Source organism: Gracilinanus agilis, chromosome 6, assembly GCF_016433145.1.
Source record: "Gracilinanus agilis isolate LMUSP501 chromosome 6, AgileGrace, whole genome shotgun sequence".
NCBI lineage: Eukaryota > Metazoa > Chordata > Mammalia > Didelphimorphia > Didelphidae > Gracilinanus > Gracilinanus agilis.
In genome coordinates, this window is record NC_058135.1 from 118,424,438 (window position 1) to 118,448,224 (window position 23,787).

Sequence of the window (23,787 nt, forward strand, 5' to 3'; positions counted from 1 at the left end):
CTCTTTCTATTGATTTTATCCCCAGTATCTCACAATGACTTACTTAGCACATCACAGGGCTCAATAAAGGACAATTGTGTTAAAAGGAAAATTCTATGTTTAGGCTTTTACTTGGATTAATGAAGCAAAACTTAGACAAAGAGAGTTTAAAAGAGTTTACTAAAAGTATGTTACCATAGCAAAAAGTCAAAGGGCTTATCATTGGAGATTGGCATATGGCTTCTTGAAGGGGCCAACTTTTATTGATAACTTCCATAATGAGAGAGTCAATTCGGATAGGTTCACTTCAGTAAAAGGGGTTGGGCTCTTGCATCTCAGTTCTTTCGGAAGGTAAGAGCACTCACAATTTGCAGGTAGGGATTAAACAAGGCAGGTAGGGGAATGTGACAATGAGTAGGTAATGCAAAAAGCTGCAGACTGAGCAGCTAAAGGTGGCTCTGAGGATAGGGAGCCAGGCCTGGAGATGGGAGATCCTGGATTCAAATTTGGCTCAGTCACTCCCTAGTTGTGTGTCCCTGGCCAAGTCACTTAACTCTTATTGCCTAGCCCTAACCACTCTTCTGCCTTGAAACTAATAATAGTATTACTTCTAAGATAGAAGGTCAGAGTTTAAAAAAAAAAAAACAAAAAAAAAACCCTGCAGATGTATGTATTTTCTTTCCTAACAAAACCTCACCCAACACTGACAAGGAGTCACTAAGTCAAAGTAATTTTCAATAATTGTTGTATTGTATTAGAATAAGGTATTTACATGCAGAAAATAAGATATATAGGATTATAAAGGAAACCAATCATATTGAAATAATTATCAGTGCATTAAAAATACTTCATGGACTGCAGGATTAAAAAGACTTGCTCTGACATAAAAACTGAACACTTCAAATCACAAGCGTCAGTAAGATACTATGAAAACACTGATATATAGAAGAGACTTGGGCTCAAATATCTCTCCTGACACTACTAGTGTGAACTACAGCAAGTTGCTTCAACTCTCTAGACCTCATTAAAAAATGTGGGGAGTATAAAGGAATCCTGCCAACTCCTTTGCTTCAAACACCAAAGTCGGAGAACCCCAGATGTAATGGACAGAAAGCTGGTTTTAGAGTCAAAAAGATTAGGATTAAAATCTGGTACCCGGAAACTACAAATTCTGTGGTTATGGGCAAGTAATTTTATTTTTCTTGGTCTCTATGTCTTTACCTGTAAAATGGAAATAATAATATGTATAGTGCCCATCTCACAGTTGTTGTGAGGTGCGATGTGCAAATTTTAAAGAGTAATATCAACCATGACTCAATAAGAGAGGTGGTAGACTTCTGATCTAGAATGCTGTCTACACTGTCAAACATGGCTGGTGTAACCTTGTATTTTGGCTTAAGTAGTTTTCTCTCAAGAGTTGCAGGGATGATTCTGGGAAGGTGACTGGAAGTAAATAATAAAACATTTAACATGTTTTAAAATAGTGGGGAAAAGAAAGTCTTTTAATTTCCCCGTGTCTAAATTTCCCCATCTACATGAATCTGGAGTTGGAATACAAGGCCACTCAGTCCTAGATGTAAGGTCCTAGGAAGTATGGAAGGAACCAGGGATTTTTGTCCAGGGGAGAATCCTAAATGCAATGCAATTACTGCAAGGTCATTAGTGAATAGGCACATTTCAATGCTAATTTGAATAATTCACATGCTAATTTACATTAGCATATCAAAACCAAATCACTTTTCAATTACACCAGCCTAGGGCAGATTTGTGGTTATCCCCAATACACAAAGGAGAGGATTGGGTTTGGGACTTTTTTTTTGCTTGATTTTTTTTTTTTTTGGTGATATCTACATTCAAGGTTGATTGGATTGGGGTTTGGGGGGTGGGGAAGAATATTAAAAAAAAAGAAGAAGAAAGCAAAGAGACAGACATTACTCTTCTCCATTATGCCAGGGTTTATTTTTCCTCCAGTTGGTTGGAAATGCTGCATAAGTTGAAGCTTTTTTTAAAAGGTAATGTACAAGTCTTGCTATGTAAAAAGGTGAGCAACAAAGTGCTTATGAGGGTGAAATTAGAATCTATAAAGCAATCAACAGTATAATGCTCTTGCTAGTGGCTAAAACACAATTAAGGAAGGTATGGTATGAAAAAGAAGTCTGTGTTTATTAAAAGTATTTCCTTCCAGATAAAAACTCATCATAGCTTGTTTCTTCAGTAGTCAGTGGATCTTTCCTTCTTTACATATCCTTAGACAAAAAGGTAATTATAATATTTGCCATAGTAAGAAAAAAGCAGGTCCAATTTACCAGGCATAATCCTACCTCCAAAGAGGGGGGGAGGGGGAGGAGGGAGATCCACAGATCCAGAACTGGGACCTCAAGGATCTAGCCCTTTCATTTTATAGAAATTTGAGGAAACAGGCCCAGAGGGGCTCATCGAGATTTACTGTGTAAAAAAAAAAAAAGCAGGTAATTTTAAGTTCTATTTTTATAAAACTCAATAGTTACCAGCTACTGGAGAATGAATTGCAATAAATTCCTATATTTTCTTAAAGTCAGTAGAATAGTTTGCTTATGTGTTTTAGACCAAAAGAGACCCAAAATGAACTTTTCCTAATTTTCTATACAAAAAGAAAATAAATAAAATCCTAGGACAAATCCTAGAAATTAACAGTGAAAGGAACTGAAAAGAACAAAAATGCATTTTCTGAGAGACCCTCTCAAATGGGATGGGATGAAAGGAAAACGTCTTCCAGGATGAAAAGATGAATGGAATTTTTTAAATTATCTAGAGACTGGCAGAGGGTAGAAACATACCCAAAAAAGAGTGTAATGTTTGGAACTGACCCAATAAGTGAAAGAATAAACTTTGGTCACAGAATGCTGACATCACTGTTAGACTGCTAGGTTAACAGGATCATAATCTGAATGTTCAGTTCAGAGTATTTAAAAATTCACAGGACATTTTCTGGAACTGAATGGTAGTAGGGGACTCCAAAGATGGCAAGCTCATTAAAAATAATTAGATGTGATTGAAATAAACAGTTCAGTAAATTTCTTGTAAGCTCTTAAATCAGTGGTAATGAAATTGGCTTAAATAATACTAATTGGCTGCAAATTTGGAGGCTTATATTGTTTTAATGAAGCATTATATTAAAATAAAGTTCTGTCTACCATTGGCCTATGAATACAAAGGTTGATTTAGTGCTAACCAACTTGACATAGTTGTCCAAAATAAAAATTGAATTTTTTTCTATCCAAATAATTTTTAATTAGTAAAAATACAAACACTCAAAAGTCTTAGCTCTCACCTTCAAAAATATCATGGAATTTAGAGATACAATTAGAAACAAATCCTATTTAATCTCTGAGGATATTTCATAAATAGTTGGTATTCAGAATAGACCCATTAATATTAGATTGCTTCAAGAATTAAAATCAGAGCTAATATACAAGAATAATGCTACTATCAACAAGCTGGGTAGCAATGTGACACAAAACTCATTAGCAAAAAAAAGATAAAAAAAAAGTCTTGATGGGATTAAACACACTGCCATAAAATTTTGATTAATATAAAATTCTACTCCTCCAAAAAGTTAAAAATCTTTCAAGGACAGAGAGCTGGAGTTTCAGTTCAGAAGATCTGAGTTCAAATTCTATCTCTAATAACAAACTATGTAACCCTAGGAAAATCATTTAACCTCCCTGAGACTCAGGCAACCCACCTATAAAATAAGGAAATTCCCTTTTTGCTCAAAGTTGAAGACTCTATGAATTTGTAGTACCCAAAGAATTTTACATAATCCAGCAATCATCTAATTAATTGCTTGTCCTCTAAGCAGGAATATATTCAAGTTGCCTAAAGGAGAATACTCCTGATTTACCCAGGATTTCGAAAGACCATCCAAACAATTCCCATTGGAAGACTGTCCAAATAAATCCATACTCACATACATCTTGAGAGTAATTCTCATTTAATTCCTCAAAACTGGTCTCCACATCTGACAGATCATCCATGTGGGCACGGCCTCTAATGACACAACTATTCTCATCCACACCTCTCTCATCATCCTTCCCCTGGAAGCCATCTCAACTAATCATGACCTTCCTATAGAGCTGTTGCTATTACTAGATATCAATGAGTTGTGTGGGTTATCCCTCCCTACATTTGGCCAACCAGCCTCCTTCTTGGCATACTCCTCTCTGTAAAAATAATAGGCAACTGTAAAACTAATGGGTAATGAATTGATTATGAACTGATTTGAGATACTCTGCTTGCTGTGCTTGTAAAGTATCTTCAGTTTATATCTGTGAAGTGAAGCTTATAAGTGAACTTCCCTTCAGGGCCAGGTGCAAGGACACTAAAGAGACTCTTGTTATAGAAAAATAAACTCTTTATTGAAAATATAAGGATAGAAAAGATTTCTAACTCCAAGGGATTCTAACTCCACCCAAATAAAACTCCTTGGCTCTGCAAAGAACCGCTTCTCCTGTGTCCATAGGCTACACTGATCCTTCCTGATCTGACTAACCCAAATTGTTACTATTCTAAATAAACTAACACTATTATTCTTATAATTCTTAAATTCATCTCCAAGTTATAAAAATAACAAAAGATAGCTGGCTGAGTCTCAGTAAGAACCAAGTTGAGACTCTGAGCCTTAAGAGATTCAGAGTCCAAACCAAAGACTAGGGTTTTCTTCAGTTTTTTCAAAGTTAACACAATCTATAAAATAGTAACAGATAGAAAATAGTATTTCCCAAGTTGGAAAAAAAAAAACACTAAGCTCCTTCAGGTCTCTCCCTCCTTTCCTTCTACCTCAGATAGTGAGAGAGAAAAGAAGTCACCTCTACCAAGCCCCCAGAGAGTCTCTCTGAGTGACTCTGCCAACTGCCAGAGACCAAATGCCCCTCTCAGAGAGAGTAATTGTCCCACAAAAACTGTTTTATCTCACCCGACACATACTGTCAATATTTGAAACTGAGGGGCAGCTGGGTAGCTCAGTGGAGTGAGAGTCAGGCCTAGAGACAGGAGGTCCTAGGTTCAAACCCAGCCTCAGCCACTTCCCAGCTGTGTGACCCTGGGCAAGTCACTTGACCCCCATTGCCCACCCTTACCAATCTTCCACCTATGAGACAATACACCGAAGTACAAGGGTTTAAAAAATAAACAAACAAACAAATAAATGAATAAATAAATATTTGAAACTGACACTGTTTCAGATCTTTCAAACTGCAATTCTTTCTCAAGCCAGCTTCTCTACTTCTTATCTCTAAACTAATATAACAAGACTCATTTTCTAATATCATCCTTATAATTTTCCCACTTTGAGCATATGGAGAGACAAAAAAAATCTCTCCTGTATGCTCGTTATTCTATGTAATTCTAGAGCTATACCTAACCTTATTATTATTATATTTCTCCCCGAAAAATAATCTTAATCCTACACTTATCTTATCCTATTCTTATTGCTACACCTTATCTATGCTAAATTGTACTAGGGATACAAATCAAAGAAAAGAAAATTTCAATGAAAACAAATAATCAATGAAAATATACTTGCACAAATGCAAGTGCAACTTGCGGTTAAGATGGCTGCAGTGTAGAAGCAGGACTCTTACTCTCCTCACTACCAACCGATATATTATACCACAAAAGGACAAAAAAACCAAGTTCAGAGGAACGAAGGGACTCCACAGAAGTGCGCAACATTGAAGATACATGGGATTTGGGCATTTCCATTTTTGGGCTAAAAGGGGGTGAAATAGCTCCCACCAAAACGTGAACTGATCAACCCTCCCCCACCCCACCTATGGTGCCAGAGTCAGAGCCAGCGAAACAGAATCAGAGCAAGGGGCAATCTCTAGGTTCTTAGGAGCTGACTAAGAACACTAAGTACTTACCACAGGAGAAGCTAGACCTGAGACCCCAGGAGGCTGAAGAGTGCGGACCTTGGGCACACAGATAGAGCAGAGAGGGTTGGCACACTGTAGAAGCTGTGGAGACTCAAAAAGTAGCCTCAGGCAAAAACTTCTCAGTAGCTCCATACACAGAGAGCCTGCCCTCCTCACTCAGACTTCTGGATGGGAAGGGAAGGAAAAACCAGCATAGTGATGGCCAGCAATGCCCAAGAAATACAACCTTCAACCACCAAAAAGAAAAAGAGAAAGATACTGACCCTAGATAATTTTTATGGAGAAAAAATCGAGACCACAGAGATTATGAGAAGGTGGAAGAGTTTTGGCAAGAAAAGTGGGAAATAGTTGAAAAAGAAAATAACAGTTTAAAAGACAGAAACTCCCAATTGGAGAAAGAAGCCCAGAAATCAAATGAAATAAGCAAATTGGAGACCAAAATTAAATAGCGGGAAGCCAAGAAAAACAGGATAGATCAAAAGGAAAAGGAAAATCAAAAAATTACAGCAGAAAACCAGCCTTTAAAGACCAGAAATGGACAAGTAGATGTCAATGATATCAAAAGAGAGCAAGAATGAATAAAGCAAAGTCAAGAGTGACAAAAAAGAATGAACTCTCACTGAGAAAATTAATGACCTTGAAAACAGATCTAGAAGAGACAATTTGAGAATCATTAGTCTACTTGAAAACCCAGAAATTAACAGAAATTGTAACATCATACTACAAGAAATTATCCAATTAAACTGTCCTGACGTTCTTCAAAAAGAGGGAAAAATAGACATCGAAAGAAACCATAGATCACGCTTTACATTAAATCCTCAAAAGACAATCCCCATGAATATAATTGCCAAATTCAAGAGCTTCCAAACTAAGGAGAAATTTTTACAAGAAGCCAGAAAGAGACAATTCAGATATCAAGGAGCACCAATCAGGATTACACAGGATCTGGCAGCCTCCACACTAAAAGACCTCAAGGCTTGGAATATGATATTCAGAAAGACAAGAGAATTGGGTATACAACCATGGATCACCTACCCATCAAAACTGACTTCCAGGGGGAAAGTATGGGTGTTCAACTAAATAAAAGATTTCCAAGTATTTGTAAAGAAAAGACCAGAACTAAGCAGAAAGTTTGATATCCAAACACAAAAATCAAGAGAAACATGAAAAGGTAAATAAGAAAGAGAGGGGAAAGAAAAAAATTGTTTTTAATTTTCTTCTTTAAGTGCTTCAATAAGATCAAATTGTTTGTATTCCTATATGGAAAAATGTTATTTTTAACTCTCAAAAATTGTATCCACTATGATAGTAATTAGAAGAATTATTCATAGGTAGAGGTTTGAGCACTAAGTGGTCTAAGATGATATGCAAAAAAAGTAAAAGGGGGTAATAGAAGATGGCACTAAGAAAAATTTGAAGGAATAAGAAAAATAGGATAATCTATACCACATAAAGAGGCTCATGGGAAGGGGAGGGGAAGAATACCATTATAAGAAGGAGAGGAAGAGAGTGTTAATAAGTAATACTTAAACCTTACTCTCAGTGGAATCAGTTCTGAGGGGGAAGAACAGCTAGATCCATTGGGGTACTGAATTCTATCTTACCCTACAGGGAAAGTGAGAAGGGGAAAACCAAGATGGGGGAGTGGGGCGGGGAGTACAAAAAGGGAGGGAAAGAGATGGGTGAGGGAATTTAATTGACTCTAAAAAAATAAGAGAGGAACAAAAAGGGAGGGGGAAGAAAGGGAAGTAAAATAAGGGTGGTAAGGATTAGGGGAATTGATTAAAAACAAAACACTGGTATAGAAGAAAATAGAGAAAGAAGAAAGAGTAAGTAAAGGAGAAGATCCAACCATTCTAGATGTCAATTTGGAACTATGCCCAAAGGGCTTTAAAGACTACCTGCCATTTGATCTAGTCATACCACTGCTGGGTTTATACCCTAAAGAGATCATAGGGGAAAAGACTTATACAAAAATATTTATATCTGTGCTCTTTGTGGTAACAAAAAACTGGAAAATAAGGGGATGTCCTTCAACTGGGGAATGGATGAACAAATTGTGGTATCTGTTGGTGATGGGATACTCTTGTGCTCAAAGGAATAATGAACTGGAGGAATTCCATGTGAACTGGAAAGACATCCAGGAATTGATGCAGAGTGAAAGCAGCAGAACCAAGAGAACATTATACACAGATACTGATACACTGTGGTAAAACTGAATGTAATGGACTTCTCTACTAGCAGCAATGTAATGATACAGGACAATTCTGAGGGACTTAAGAGAAAGAATGCTATCCACATTCAGAGGAAGAACTGTGGGAGTAGAAACACAGAAGAAAAACAACTGCTTGAACACATGGGTTGATGGGGATATGACTAGGGATGTAGACTCTAAGCGGTCACCCTAGTGCAATTATCAATAATATGGACATGGGTCTTGATCAATGACACATGTAATACTCTGTGATATTGCACGTAGGCTTCAGGGGTGGAGAGGTTGGAGGGGAGGGGAAGAACATGAATCATGTAACCATGGAAAAATATTCTTAATTAATTAATTTAATTTAATAAAAAAAAAAGAAAATCTAATTAAAAAAACAAATGCAAGTGCAAAACAGACAATTACAGAAATTCAAAATGTAAAATACAAAATGCAAACTTTTGAAAAACTTTTGAAATAATAAAATGCAGTTATAAAAACCAACTTAACTCATGTTTTACAAAAAAAACCTAAAGTCTATCTAAAACAATAACTTTGCCAAACTCATGCAAACTGCATTTTACAAATAAAATCCCTTTATATTTGGAGAGGTGACAGTAATTCTTGAATTATTTCTGCATGAGAGATTCTTTTCCCACTAGATGTTAAGAATCCTCTCTGAAGCCAGAGAGATCTCAGACAATTCTTTACCTAACTTTTGCTCAGTTTTCTCTAGGTAATAGGAAAATATGTTGCAGCTTACTCTAATAACTTCTCCACACAAAGGAATGTAGGTTATAGTCTAGATTAGTGATTCCCAAAGTGGGCGCTACGGCCCCCTGGTGGGAGCTGCAGTGATCCAGGGTGGGGCGGTGATAGCCCCAGGTGCATTTATCTTTCCTATTAATTGCTATTAAAATTAAAAAAAAATTAATTTCCAGGGGGCTAAATAATATTTTTTCTGGAAAGGGGGCAGTAGGCCAAAAAAGTCTGGGAACCACTGGTCTAGATATTTATTTCAAACCACCACAACCAAAATGCACTAAAACCCTATCAATTTGTTGTTAAATGTCAGTTTCTAATAAAACCAAATATACTACATTCCTCTTCCTCATCCCCTACCACTTTGATGCAGTGAGGAATCGTGGACAAAGAGCCAATGTCAGAGTCTGGGGGATCTGGGTTCAAGTTCCTATAAATGACCCATAAATGGGCTGTGTAACCAACAGCAAATTTCTTAATGGCAACTCTTTAAACTATAAATTGCAGGAAAATTGTCAGCTAGAGCAGGTTTCTTTAGAGTTCCCCATATCACTGAAATCAGAGATCCAGGGGTTAAAAAACAATTGAAATATTTTGAGTGACATTTTTAGCATTTATTATATAGCCCTAATGACTTATTGATGGCACAATATAGGTCTATTCTCTTTATTATAGTAGTATCTGATGGATTTTTTTTTTCCTTTTAAAAAGGATTTTCAAACAAAAGTCGAAAGGAGACTCTAGGCATAGAAACCCCCTCTACCCAGAGACTGGAATGTGTCTGTGAAGGAATCAGTCTTTGCTCAGTCATTTAGAGGTGGTAACAATCAGGGGTAAGAGTTGAACTTAGGTCTTTCCTGACACCAAGCCACTGAAAGTCATTTTAAAAAATCTACTTTCCAATTACAAAAAAAGGCCTATTTTTTTCCTTCAAAACTCTTGCTTACCTGAGCTGATAATGTCTCTAATTTTCGTTTCTTTGCATGCAATGCTTTGCTTGGAAAAGCCCAGAAATAATTAGATGTTCCAATCCTCTCGGAGTCCACCATGCCATCGTCAACTAGGCTTTGAAGGACTTCCTTCACTGACATAGCAGCTACCCAAAAGAAAAACAGTATTATAAACTAAAATTAAAATCACACAAAGATAACACAAAAATGAAAAATTCCACTAATGGCACTTAAGGCACAAAGGGTTAAAAGGCCCTTGGGAAGAGGTATATCTCTCAATATTCTTTTTAATCTTCTTAGGATCTGGACTTTTTCCAAGAGAACCTAGGGCCCCAAAGCTTGCAGAGTATACCAAAGAAAGTCTAAGCCAAGTCAGTTTGCTTTTGTCTGTATTTAACACAGAGAATGACAATATTACAAATGTCTTTGATTTTCATGAGAGAAAGCACGATCCAGTGGACAGGAGGAGTCAGGAGGAACTAAATCCAAGTCTAGCCTATCATACATGCTGGCTGTGTGACCCTGGGAAGTCATTTAACTCATAGGCAATTTCTTAGGACTGTAAATTACAGAAGCACTAATCCAGGGAGTCTTTACCATGGGAATTTGTCAATATTTCTCAAAACTTGCACTAGCCTGTATGATTTCTGGGCTTGCTAGTTTTACAATCTGAAGTAAAGAAAAGCCAATAGACAGGAGAATAATCTAAGCATCTTAAGAGTAAACAGGTTTCATATTCAGGTATGCTGATGGGACTTTCATCCATTTTTACAAATGATTACATGCTTCTGAAAACAAAATGTTCAAAGCAAATACAATGAAATACTCATATTCAAGTTTGTATGTAATGTAAGTGTAAAATGACAATATAAAAACACAATGTCTCTCACAAATAGTCCAGTGGATCAATGATCTCATCTACATGGAACCTCCTCCATATAGTCTATGCAGATTGTGACCAAGCTATACTCACTCATCCTGAGATATCTCTTGTCCATGTTTGCTCTTAAGCTTCACCATGGAGGCTCCCTAATAGGTTGGAACCTTCTTTGTTTTTTTCTGATACTGTGGGACTTCTGTACAAGCAGGGCACTCAGGCTGTTCATTGTGTGTCATCAGTGAAAAATGTATTATTGTGCAGCAAACTTCAATTTTTCTAACTTTGAAAAGAATTTAGTCACTGAATCAGGTTACTTCTTGATTCAAGTTACTACTATTGGGCAAGTCATTTAACTCCAACTACCTATTCCTTACCACTTTTCTGCCTTGGAAGCAATATTTAGTATCAATTCTAAAACTGAAGGAAAGAGTTTTTTAAAAAAGAGAAAAGACATAATTATTAAAATATTAAGAGGCAGATAACTGGCATAGTCTAGGCATGGGTCAAGAAGATCAGCCTCAGAGTTACTGGCTGTGTCACCTTGGATAAGTCACTTAATCTATTTGCCTCGGTTTCCACAACTATAAAATTGGAGTTAATAATAATCCATACCTACAGGCTTGTTGGGAGAATCAAAAGAAATGTTTATAAAGCACTAAGAAGAGTATTTAGTACATGATAGGTGCTATATAAATACTTGCTATTATTGTTTTGTAAAGATCAAATGAATTAAAATTTACAAAGTGCTTTGCAAACTAAAAGTGCTATATAAATGCTAGCCATTATTAATCAGCATATGATACTAACTTTTGCTCTATAAATTTTGGAAACCAAAATCGTCAGTCATCAAGCTCTTAGTATCTTCTGCTAAATTCTGTTTAATTAGGAGGTAGTTTTGTAAAACAGGAAGCATAAAGGACTCCTATTCAGAAGACTTGGTTTCACATCAACACTCCAGAGTTCTCTCATTTATATGCCTCAGCCTCTGCTTCCTTAAAATTGGGATAATAATAGCTGGAGAATCTTTACCTCAAAGGCTGTTTGGGAGGTTCATAGGAGATAAAAGAAATTTAAAAATACTTTAAAAAAATCTGGCCAAGATGTCTGTCTGAACAAATGACAAGACCATCAAGTTCCTATAAATCAATTCCAGCAAACCCCCAAAGACTACACTAGACTGCATATTGATGAAATGAACGAGAAACTATAAGAAGTGAATTTTCCCATCCCAGAACTGCACAAAAAGGTCAGTCAGTGGCCCATGAGCAACAGGAAAGGAGACCTTTAAGCAGCAAAGCTTGAATCAGAACAACCAGTCAGTGTGGCTCTGCAACCAGAGGAAGGAGGAATGGAAGACTTCCTTAAGAAAGTTCCAGGATGGTCAGAAAACCCCAAGGTGAGTATCTTGAAAGCCCAAGAGAGTAGTATAGCAACAACCAACTGGCTACAGCACTCAGGCCAAGAGCTTGGGGGTTTCTAACATTCTGTCCTGGGACGCTAGAGAGGGCCCTAGAGCTCTGAACCTCAAAGATGCAAAGGGATGAACTCTGAGAGGTGAAAGTTAGCTCAGCAACTAGCTCTCCCAGGAAGACTAAATAGGGTTTGAAGACCTTACCCAAAAGGCTGAAGGAGGCAGAAAGCCAAGGCCTTAGCACAGTCTCAATCCAGCCAGTAAGATTATAAAGGAGTACATTAGAAGGAAACATTCACCAATATCAACAATTATTTCAAAACTAGAAACTATACTACCCCAAGGGAGTAAGTCTATAACAACTTCAAGCTTAAACTCAAATAAAAAAAAATATTTTTACAAGGTCTACATGAATATCTAGAACAAATGAAGCAAGAAATAAAAAATGAAATAAGATCTCTGGAAGAAAGAATTGGAAGGATAATAAGTTACTTAAAAAAGAAAGCAGTACTCAGTGGAGTGAGAGTCAGGCCTAGAGACAGGAGGTCCTAGGTTCAAACCCGGCCTCAGCCACTTCCCAGCTGTGTGACCCTGGGCAAGTCACTTGACCCCCATTGCCCACCCTTACCAAACATCCACCTATGAGATAATACACCAAAGTACAAGGGTTTAAAAAAAAAAAAAGAAGAAAACAAAAAAGAAAGCAGTAATCCTTAACAAAGAAATAGATTTCCTGAAAACTATAAAAGAAAAAATTGCAAGAAATGTGAGAACAAAATCTACAGACTGAAAAAATAGATAAAAATGGAAACAAGTGAACAGAAAAAGATGTCAAAGAAAAAAAAAAGATGTCAAAGAAATGAAATTCATGAATCAATGAACTCCCTGATTAAAAAAAGCCTAGATATGATATTTCAAAAAAATCACAAATGAAAAATGCCCAGATCTATTATGACCAGAGGGCAAAGTAATGATTGGGGGAAAAAATCCACTGATCATTTCCTGGAATAAATCCCCAAAGGAAAATTCCCAGGAACAACATAGCCAAAATCCAGAGTCCTTATGTATACACAACCAGAAAGAAGCAATTCAGGGATCAAGGAAATAAAGTTAGGAATACATAAGACTTGGCAGACTCAAATATAAAAGAGAAATCTTAGAATACAATATTCTAAAAGGCAAAAGTTATGTTTATCACCCAGAACTTAACCAATAATGCTGAGTAAAATCCTCCAGGAAAAAAAAAATGAATCTTAAATGGAAAAAAAAGGACTTTCAAGTATTTCTAATAAAAATTCCAGTTAAACAGGAACTTTGAAATACGAATATGAGTATAGAGAAACCTAGAAAGGTAAATTAATAAGAACAATTAAAAGGAGCTATATCATGATAGAATGCTAAGATTTTATTAAGGAACAAAGAAATAAACAGTGTCTAAGACCAGATTTGACCTCAGGTCCTCCTGACTCCATGCCCAGTGCTCTCCCTAGTTGCCCCTAACAGCTATATTCTTGCATAAATCAAACTGAAAGGACAGCACCAAGAAGTTGTTCTTGAAGACGAATGCTGGGGCACAAAGAAATGAACTAAATCTGTCGCTAAAAGGTCTGAAGATACCGTTTCATTGAAAAGCTAAGATGTCAGCTTTGAAATGGAATTTGAAATAGAATTCAAATACAAAACTGTCATTTTCAAATGTTTCATGAAAATTATAGCTATTAATTTTACTGTGCATTTTTTATTACTATCATTATCTCCATTTCCTTTGGGAATTTATTTGATTTTCTCTATACCAACTGTCAAGAGAACTAACTTTGTTGTAATGGGCAGAGAGACAGTTCTGGCTTCCTGAAGACCAGGGTTTAATCCTGCCTCTCATACACGGTGTGTCCTGTGTAGGAGAGGGCAATCCTGACATATGTGCATCTAGGGACAAGTCACTCAAACTCTCCATGCTAGGAATTGTAGCCCCCAGTAGTGAGAGTAGGTCCCAATAAAATCAGAGCCATGAGCTAGGAATCGCAAAGCATGTAGTCAGCTCCCCAGCATGAGAAAAGCAAATCTTTCCCCTCCCCAAATACTGTATGTCCTGCCAAGAAAATTACTGATGCAGGAGTACTGTGAGAAGAACATACAGTATTGGGTCATACACTGATATGTGATTGTTATCCTATAGAAAACATTGCTTAGAGCCACTAAGGCAATCTACATTCATTGTTTCCATCTTGTAAACCATTACTAACCATTGTTCCTGCAAAAGGCTTACCTAATCCCTTAGCCTACGTCATTTCCCCTAGAAACTGTGTACCCCAATTCAATAAACTTTGTCATCACCCAGAAAGAGGATGTCTGCATGTCTAGCAGCTTGGTCCTCCTGTAATCTGAAAGTCATTTTTCTCATCCGATTCAATGACCCACAAATAATTCATGGAGCAGGACTTGACAAGGGATCTCTGACTATCTCTGTGTTACAGAGGAGCTTCAGACCTACAGCAGTAGGTTCTCCTTTAGGCAGATTGCCACATGGATAGAATGACAAGTATGAGCCAATAAAATGACAACGATAACAGTATTAGCTAAGATATGATATTGCTTTAAAATTTGCAAAATGGGGAGCAGCTAGGTGGCTCAGAGGACTGAGAGCCAGATCTAGAGACAGTAGATCCTGGATTCAAATCTGGCCTCAGACACGTCCTAGTTGTGTGACCCTGGACAAATTGCTTAATCTCCACTGCCTTAGAACCAATACCCAGTATTGATTGTAAGATGGAAGGTAAGGGTTTTTAAAAATAAATAAAATAAAATAAGATGTGCAAAATGCTTTACACATGTTATTATTTATCCTCACAACCTTGTGAGGTAGATTAGTATTATGCCCATTTTAGATTAGTTAACTGAGGCTCAAAGAGGTCAAGATCACCCAACTAGTAAGTATCAAGAGACAGGATTTAAACATAGATCTTCTTGACTCCCCTCTGTATAAGAGGAAACCAATATAATAACACATAGCAGAAAAGAAAAAGGTCAGTGTATCAAGAAATAACACCAAGATACAACAGTAACCGACTCTTTAAAGATACAAAAATATATAAAATAATGGTAATACTTACTAATTCCTTTTTCTTTGGGGGCAATCTTCTCCATATCTTTCAACTGAAATACATCTTTCTGTTTAAATTAAAAGCATATATTTACTTTTCACCTATGAATTTGTTTATTTATAGTATTTGTTTATTAAGCATGATTAATCAAATAATTCTAATTTAATTATGTAAATTTTATTAAGTATAACTTAAGTAAATTTGTATTAATGAAATAACTATAGGTAATTAAATGTATTTAATAAGAAAGCATTTATTTATCAAAGATCTATACTAGTTTCTAGGCACTGAAGCTATAAATGTAGTGAATGAAATAATTTCTATTTACAAGGATCTTATATTCTAGCACTAAATTCATTTTCTGATCATTCATATGACCTTAGATATCATTTAGTCTATTTCCCTCATTTTACAGATACAAAAACTGAGACCAACAGACACATCCTAATTTGCTCAAAATCACAGGGAAATAAATGGCAAAGACAGAATTTGAAGCCAAATTCAATCAAAGCATTAATAAGGTACTTACTGTGTGACAGGGACAGCACTAGAGGCTCCCCTGCCCTCAAGATACTCACATCCTAATGGAGGAAACAATATGCAAATGCGATATACTCAAACTAGGCACATACTGAGCAAACTGGAGATAATCTGGGAAGGAGGAGATAGCATTAAGGGAGGCCAGGAAAAGCTCCAGCCCATTTCGTTTCACTGGGATAGTACATGGTGGGCTAGAGAAGAATGTGCAGGCTGATCAAATTTCTTGAGAGATCAAAAGATTAAGAATATCTATACAGTTGATACAGATGAATGATATGTGCTGGATTTTTCTTTGCCTTTTCACAGATTGTCAAAGACCATCACTATTTTAGTTGGTCTAGGTCTACATGGGAGGATTGTTAAACATAGGAAGTGGGAGAATAAGTAATGGTAACTTCAGGAACAATCATCAGGAAATCTCAAGAGCTCTTTTTCCTAATCAAAATATTCTATTAGCATTATCTCTCCCCAAAGACCAAGAACTTTTGGGGATATTGGGCTATACTTAAAGAATGTTAATTAAGCTAAAAATATAAAATAAGTATATATTGTCTAATAATACATAACTCCAAATTAATAAGAACAAAAAAGTTGTGTTAATTGCTCTCCTTAATTGTCATTTTTTCCAAATATATTATTAGACATATAAAACCAGAAATTTTATAGTCTTGTTCTTTTGATCTGCATCAATATAATAGGTACAATTTTTCAATAGACTGGGGTTTCATTTTATAGTAATGAGAAGACATAATTTGTCCACATCCAATGAATGGATGATTTCAAGAAGAAAAAAGGCTTGGAGAAATCATAAAAATTTGCCAAATGATGTCTGGTATTCAGGAAGCTTGCCAGGTTTGGTCTGAAAGATTTGGCTCCTTACTACCTATACAACTTTGGGAAGTCTGGGCCCAAGTATGCTCACCTGTAAATTTATGACCTTTAAAATCCCTTCTGGGGGCAGCTGGGTAGCTCAGTGGATTGAGAGCCAGGCCTAGAGATGGGAGGTCCTAGGTTCAAATCTGGCCTTAGCCACTTCCCAGCTGCGTGACCCTGGCCAAGTCAATTGACCCCCATTGCATAGCCCCTACCATTCTTCTGCCTAGGAGCCAATACACAATATTGACTCCAAGACGGAAGGTAAGGGTTATTAAAAAAAAAAAATCCCTTCTAGCTCTAAAGTGATGATGATCCTATATACAAATCTCTTGTTAACATTACTAAGAATTGTCTGAAAGCCTTTAGGGAAAAGGAGGCATTGGCAGAGAGTGTAAAGATGTCCAATTCCCAGCATGGAAGAACTTCCTGGGGACCTGAGAGGTCAGGCAATTTGCCCATCGTCTTACAGTTAGTATGTCCAAGAGACAGGATGACAATTCAGGTTTTCCTACCCCCAAAGTTAGCCTTCTCATAGACTATACCACTCTCCCTCTTACTTCCTTACTTCCTATCTTGCAAACACGATATCTATTGAAAATGATAAAAATGCAAAGAAAATTTACTTACTGTCTCAAAAAAGATTTCCATCATTCGAGTTCTCTTCTCTTCTGCACTCAATCCTTTTTTCTTAGACTAAAGAAAAAAAGATATACTTTGTTTTGAAATAATCTGCCAAGTAGCCTTTTCTGAAATTTTATACGTTTTTGTACAAATGCTAATAAGAATATATGACATTCTTTTTGTCAGTTATGGTCAAGATATGGACAGGCAATCGATAAACATTTAATAAATGCCTATTATGTGCATCCAATATGCCTACTATGTGCCAGGCAACTGTGCTGACTGCAAAAGGATAACTGAAGAAAGGCAAAAGACAGTCTCTCAAGACATCCACAATCTCCTAAGGAAGAGGACTCACAAATAACTATATACAAACAAGATATATAGAGGATAAATAGGTATTAATCAATAAGGAGAAGGCTCAAGAGGGATTGGAAAACACTTTCTGTTTGTTAAAGGGATTTTCTCAATCTCTCTCTCTCTGTCTCTTTAAGAGGCAGGAACAGACAGATTTCTAAGTAAGAGCAGGAGAGCTGACAGGAGTCTGTGTGGGAGAGCTGAAAATTCTGTTACCTAGGAGATGAGGAGGTTAAAGAAAGAGACAGTTGAGAGTTTGGAGGCTTTTATCTCTGGACCTAGAGGGAGCAAGAGATGGGTCTTGGTCTCTCTCAGTCAAGAGTCACTACTAACAGTTTTTACTACTGACAGTTGGGATAGAGAAACAAATTTAAGGAGTTCATAGGTGATGAATGTTTATTTATTAGTATAGGTAGGTAGTTAGTGAATAAATTTCTAGATCAAGTAGGTAGATTAGGCCTGGCCTGGCCGGGCAGAAGAATCTGAAGACAGAGTAGGGTTTTTTAGAAATTTTAGTTAGGATTAGGAATTTAGGTATAGTCATAAGGTAGTAGAGTAATAATCTCTCTTTCCTCCTTTCTATTTTCTATCTGTACTTCACAAATTAAACTAAGTGTTTTATCAAACTGTTCTCTCTTTTGTCAAACTCCTACCAATTAACCCTTACATGTTGAAGGTAGCATTTTAGCTGAAGCTTTATGGAATCCAGGGAAGTAAGAAGCGGGGAGAATTCCAGGCACTGAGGATAGCCAGTGAAAATGCCCAGTGTTTGGGGCAGTTAGGTGGCACAGGGGATAGTGCACCAGGCCTGGGGCTGGGAGGACCTGGGTTTACATCTGGCTTCAGCCACTTCCTAGCTGTGTGATCATGGGCAAGTCACTTAGCCCCATTTGCCTAGGCATTGTCCTGGTGACTTGTTGTTACTAAGACAGAAAGTAAGGGTTTAAAAGAAAGAAAATGCCCAATGCCTTATTCAAGGAACAGTAAGGAGACTAGAGTATATGTGCAAAGGCTTGCAAAGTGTAAAAAGACTGCAAGGGGGAGGCAGAATAGGTTATGAAGAGCTTTGAATAGCAAACAGAAGATTTTATATTTGATCCTGGAGGTGACAGGGAGCCATTAGAGTTCACTCAGTCAGTAGGAGGATGATATGATCAGAAAATCATTTTGGCTGATGAATGGAGGGTGGTCTGGAATGAGGTGAGGTTTGTGGCAACTGTCAGAGTCTAGGCAAGAAAATCTGTACCAGGGTGGTGGCAGGGTCAGAAGAGAGAAGGTGGTACATGCTGCAAAGTTAAAATCCAAAGGCCTTGACAACAGATTGGTGATGGGGAATGAGAGGAGTGCAAGATGCATTGAGGTTTCAAGTCTGAATAACTGGGAGGATGGGTAGGAAATAAGGGGAGTCTGGTAAGAAGAGAAATGATAATGAGTTCAATTTTGGACTTACTGAGTTTAAGATATATATAGAACATCCAGTTCTTGATGTCCAAAAGGTAGAGCCAAACTAGTTCTGTTTTTAAGTTTTAAGTTTTTAAGATCAATTTTTACAGCAGATACACAAGGAATCCTAACATACAGACTGGTGAAATTCAACATTATTCAGTTATCCTAACATCTAATCCTTATATATTTCAACCATATAATGTATGATATTGTTATATAAATTATTTACATACATATGTCCATAACAAGGTTTGCATTTTTAAAAAGGTGATGGGTATATTCCTCAGAGGAAAAAAAAATTAAGAAAAAAGTCACCTCTATGATGTTTTTACTTCAAATATCTTATGATTCGTTATAACTGAAACCCTACACCTTCTAGACTCCTCATAGCCTATATCCAACCAGTTGAAAAAAATACCACTTTTTTGTAATTTTTGTAATTTTTTTTTTGTAATTTTCCTAGCACAGACCTTCCTTCTCTTTCCATTGTCACAGATGGAAAGTTCTATACCAAGTTGCTCTGATATATTCACACCAGTCAATTGGTTGCCATCCCAATAGCTCCCTCTTTGGCCTCTCCATCTAAAACCTCTACTCATTCCAAATTCATTCTTCATAATCCACATAAATAATTTTCCTATAGTTCATATCTGACCATGACATCACTCTTCCCCTATTCAAATTTTCAAGGCTCATATTGGTTCATTAAAAAGTGATATTTTTACCAAATGTTTGGATATAGTCTGTGAGGAGTCTAGAAGGTGTAGGGTTTCAGTTATAACGAATCATGAAGGTATTAAAGATACTTCCTAGCTGGGTGACCCTGGGCAACTCACTTAATTCCCATTGCTTAGCCCTTACCGCTCTTCTTCAATACTATGTATTGACTCCAAGACAGAAGGTAAGGGTTGGGAAAAAAAATTTTTTTTTCTTAAAAAAAAAATCCCTGTTTAACAAGCATTTTGTTTCTCTCCCATCTAATTTCCAACTTGAAAAAAAGAAAAAAGAAAAGCACAACCACCTTAACAAATATTCATTGTCAAATAAAACAAATCATCTAATTAACCAGGTCACCACATCTAAGTCTCATTCTGCATACTATGTCTATCACCTCTGACAGGAGGCAGATAGCATTCCAGGATGGGCCTGGCACTGACAATTTTGGAGAGAACAGTTTCAGTGCTGAGGTCAGAAGCCAGACTGACAACAAATGAGAGTGAGAAAGGAAATGGAGGCAACAATTATAGACAGCTTTTTCTGATATTAAACAATCAATATAAAATGATACCATATGAATGACCTTCATAAAAAGCTCTCAAGGAGACATAAAAGGCCAATTCATTACTGATGAGAAGGAAAATGTTCTCTATCAAGAAGAAAGAGGGCCTCAGACACTTCCCAGCTGTGTGACCCTGGGCAAGTCACTTGACCCCCATTGCCTAGCCCTTACCACTTTTCTGCCTTGGAGCCAATACACAGTATTGACTCCAAGATGGAAGGTAAGGGTTTTTAAAAAAAAGAAGAAGAGGGGCCAATATAGGTAAAGAATAGGGGAAATAAGGTGGTACAGTGGAAAGAGTGCCTAGCCTGGAGTTAGGAAGACTCATCTTGCTGACTTCAAATCCAGCCTGGGCAAGTCACTTAACTGTTTACCTTAGTTTCAAAATCTATAAAATGAAGTGGAGGAGACGGCAAACCACTCCAGTGTCTTTGCCAAGAAAACCCCAAATGCAGCCATGAAGAGTAGAGCATGACCAAAAAAGACTAAATAAGAATTGGCTCACAATCTGGTAAGCTTTGTCTAGATCAAAAATATACTAAACTTTTGAATATACTAAGATGATAAAGAATTTCATATTTCCAACCCCCACCATCATGAGAAAATATTTTAGAAAAACTGTCCCCATTCATCCTGTGTTATGTTCTTTATCAGAGAAAACAATCCAAACAGTTTTAGTACTGGATTTAATTTCAATAAAGGGCCCAGCTGTGAGAAACGGACTTCTTCCCACCTCAAAGGAAAAGGAAAAGCTTTAAACTTGTGTTAAGACAAATTTGAGGAATTGTTGATTCAGGACTGTAATTAACACATTTCTCAGAGGGGGATAGTATCTACCTGTATTAGTGACAATTTTTTTTAAAGTTTATTTAAGCATGAGGATGGTTTATTCACATCACTTTATTTATACCCAGGTGGCTGGGTTAGTCCAACCACAAAGAAGCCGTTATCAGTTAGAATTACATCTGGAGTAGCAGTAACTTTACACTTAAGTACCCTGGATTCTTGTCTATATCATAATTTCAGCTAAAATACTGACCATTCATCTTAAAAACAAAAGGCCTCAAAATCACAGTTAATATCTACAGCTAATATCTCCAATCTAAATGAACAGAGGTTTAAAGAAAAAAAAGCATGTGAAATTAAATGAAATAAATTGATGGGTAGTGAGAATACACAAGAAACAGAATGAGTTTTGAAATCCTATCTGGATTTAGCTGCTTGGCCTTGAACCCACTACTAACCTACTCTGGCATTAGGCCTAAAAATAATCTCTGGAATAGAAAGCCAGCCAGAGAAACAGCTTGGAAAGGTACAGGTTGGTCTCAAGATACTTAAGAAAAGAAAGCTGTACCTAATAGAAAACTATAGTTTGTAGTTCAACAGTATATGCAAAAAATAAATAAATAAAAATAATCCTCTTCCCCCCAATTCCTTTTCTAATAAGAGAGTATCGCGTGGTGGCAGAGTTCTCTACTTTGGCTTAAATATTTCATAAATGCTTACAAAACATAAACGATACTAAACAAGCACCATTCCTCTGGCTTCCTTTCAACTATGGTGAATTTTACTCCTTGCTAATTCTTTGACAGTCCCATCCATTGTGGGTATTTCATCATGGGAGCCCTAGCCCTCCATTCATTCACTCAAGGATCATTTATTAAGCACCTACTATTTGATAGGCACATTGCCAGGCAGAGTAAATGATTATTAGTAATACTATTTGTAGGAAACTTTGGGACTCAGCTTATAGCAGTTCTTTGACACTTCAGGGGTAGCTGGGTGGCTCCGTAGATAAATAGACCTAGAGACAAAAGGTCCTGAGTTCATCTCTATCCTAAAGGATTTTGTCCAGATCTCTCCACTGCTTTATCCCATCTACCTTTCCTTTATAGTATTTTTATAGTATTTGTAGTATTTCCTTTACCAGTAGGCTCAGTCATCAGACATTAAGCTACTATGTGCTAAGAGTCACCAAGGACAGACACACAAATCAAACAGCCCCCACCCTCAAGGCGCTTACATCCTAGAAGTTTTTACCCACTTCTAAAACATAAACTCCTTGGAAACAGACACAGTGCCCCTTTTCTTGTTTGAATCCTCGGCGCTCTGTACACTGCACACAGTGGTATTTCAATAATAAATGTTTGTTGTATCCAATTTTTCAATGACTGAACTCCGTTCACATTTTCAAGTGTTCAAGGGAGCAAGAGAGTGTGCTAAGTAAGGAAGTAGGAAATCTGGGTGTAGGAAAATGGGTCTGGAACTGTTCAGAGAAATACATTCACATCTGGCATTGCCACACTTTATGCTAGCTATGACTTCAGGCAAATTTCAATTTGGGACTGTTTCCTTATCTGTAAAATGCAGATAGTTGGCACTTAAATGTTAGATGGCTGGCTTCGATACCTATCAGTTTGATTGTTAAAAACAATCAATCACAAAAAAAAAAAAGGTTTTTGGGGATAGGGGGAGGATCTGGGAAGGAGAAATAGGAGGGAAGACAGAGAAGAGGGGGAGTACAAGGGGATGTAAAGAAATAAATAAGAGGGGAGGAGGAGGGGGGAGAAAGTTCGGGAAGGAGAGGACGAGGAGGTAAGGGAGGTAAGAAAAGGAAATAAAGAGGGGGAAGGGGAAGAGAACAGGGGAAGGAGGAACAGACAAAAGGAGGAGGAGAAGAAGAAAGCAGGGGAAGGAGAGAAGTGGAAAGTACGGCGGGGGAGGGAGAAAAAAAGGAAGAAGTAGAAATAGAATGAAATAAAGGACGACGGGACATAAAGGAGGAGGAGGTAGAGCAGGGGAAGCCGTAGGAGGAAGGGGAAGAGATATGAGAGGGGAGCACAGGGGAAGGGGAGGAGATGGGGGGGGGGTGACAACGACAGCAGCAGGAGGCGGAGGAAGAGGCGCCGGAGAAGGCGGGGCGCTTCAGCCACAAAAGACAGAGGACTCGTGACAGCAGCAGCAGGAAAGGCCAGGAGAGGCTGGCGGGCACTAGCCCGGGAGAGGCAGAGTCAGACCGAACCATCACGCCTGGGCCGAGCTCGCAGCGGGGCCGCCCACGTGACCCCACTCCCGCCGCCCGTCTGTCCCCGGCGCTTACCATGGCTCTGGGTGGTGAAGTTCCCCAACCGGCGAAGCAGCGAGTGGAGGAGGCGAGGGAAGGGGGGGCCGGTGGGGAAAGAGACGCGGGTTTGATTTTGGCGCCGGCGCCGCCCCCAGGGGTGGGGCGCGGACCCAGTACCGGGAGAAGCAGCGACCCCTGGCGGCTCCCGGCTACGGAGATGAGGAGCAGAAGGGCAGTCTTGCCCTCCTCTCCCCACTCTTACCAAGCGTGTGTGCCAGGCACCGTGCCAACAGCTGAGGGTGCAAAGAAGGACAGGCCCTGCCCCTATCCCTGCCATCTCCTCGGTTTGCTCCGCTCCCCGGTTTCTCTAGCTCGGGGTTTCTTGTCCTGGGCTCGTTGGGGAGAG

At 37.8% G+C, this 23,787-nt stretch overlaps 1 protein-coding gene across 1 annotated transcript in view; it reads right to left on the bottom strand.

Moving 5' to 3' along the window:
* MND1 (meiotic nuclear divisions 1) overlaps positions 1–23,445 on the bottom strand; it is a 104,025-nt gene extending 80,580 nt beyond the window's left edge. Inside the window, exons 1-4 of the mRNA XM_044680834.1 lie at positions 23,418–23,445; positions 17,242–17,307; positions 15,208–15,265; positions 9,804–9,952 (exon numbers count right to left, since the gene is read on the bottom strand). Of these exons, the coding sequence (XP_044536769.1) occupies positions 9,804–9,952; positions 15,208–15,265; positions 17,242–17,307; positions 23,418–23,420 (276 nt within the window). The 5' untranslated portion in view covers positions 23,421–23,445. The remainder of the gene's footprint in view (positions 1–9,803; positions 9,953–15,207; positions 15,266–17,241; positions 17,308–23,417) is intronic.
* Positions 23,446–23,787: the final 342 nt, after the last annotated feature.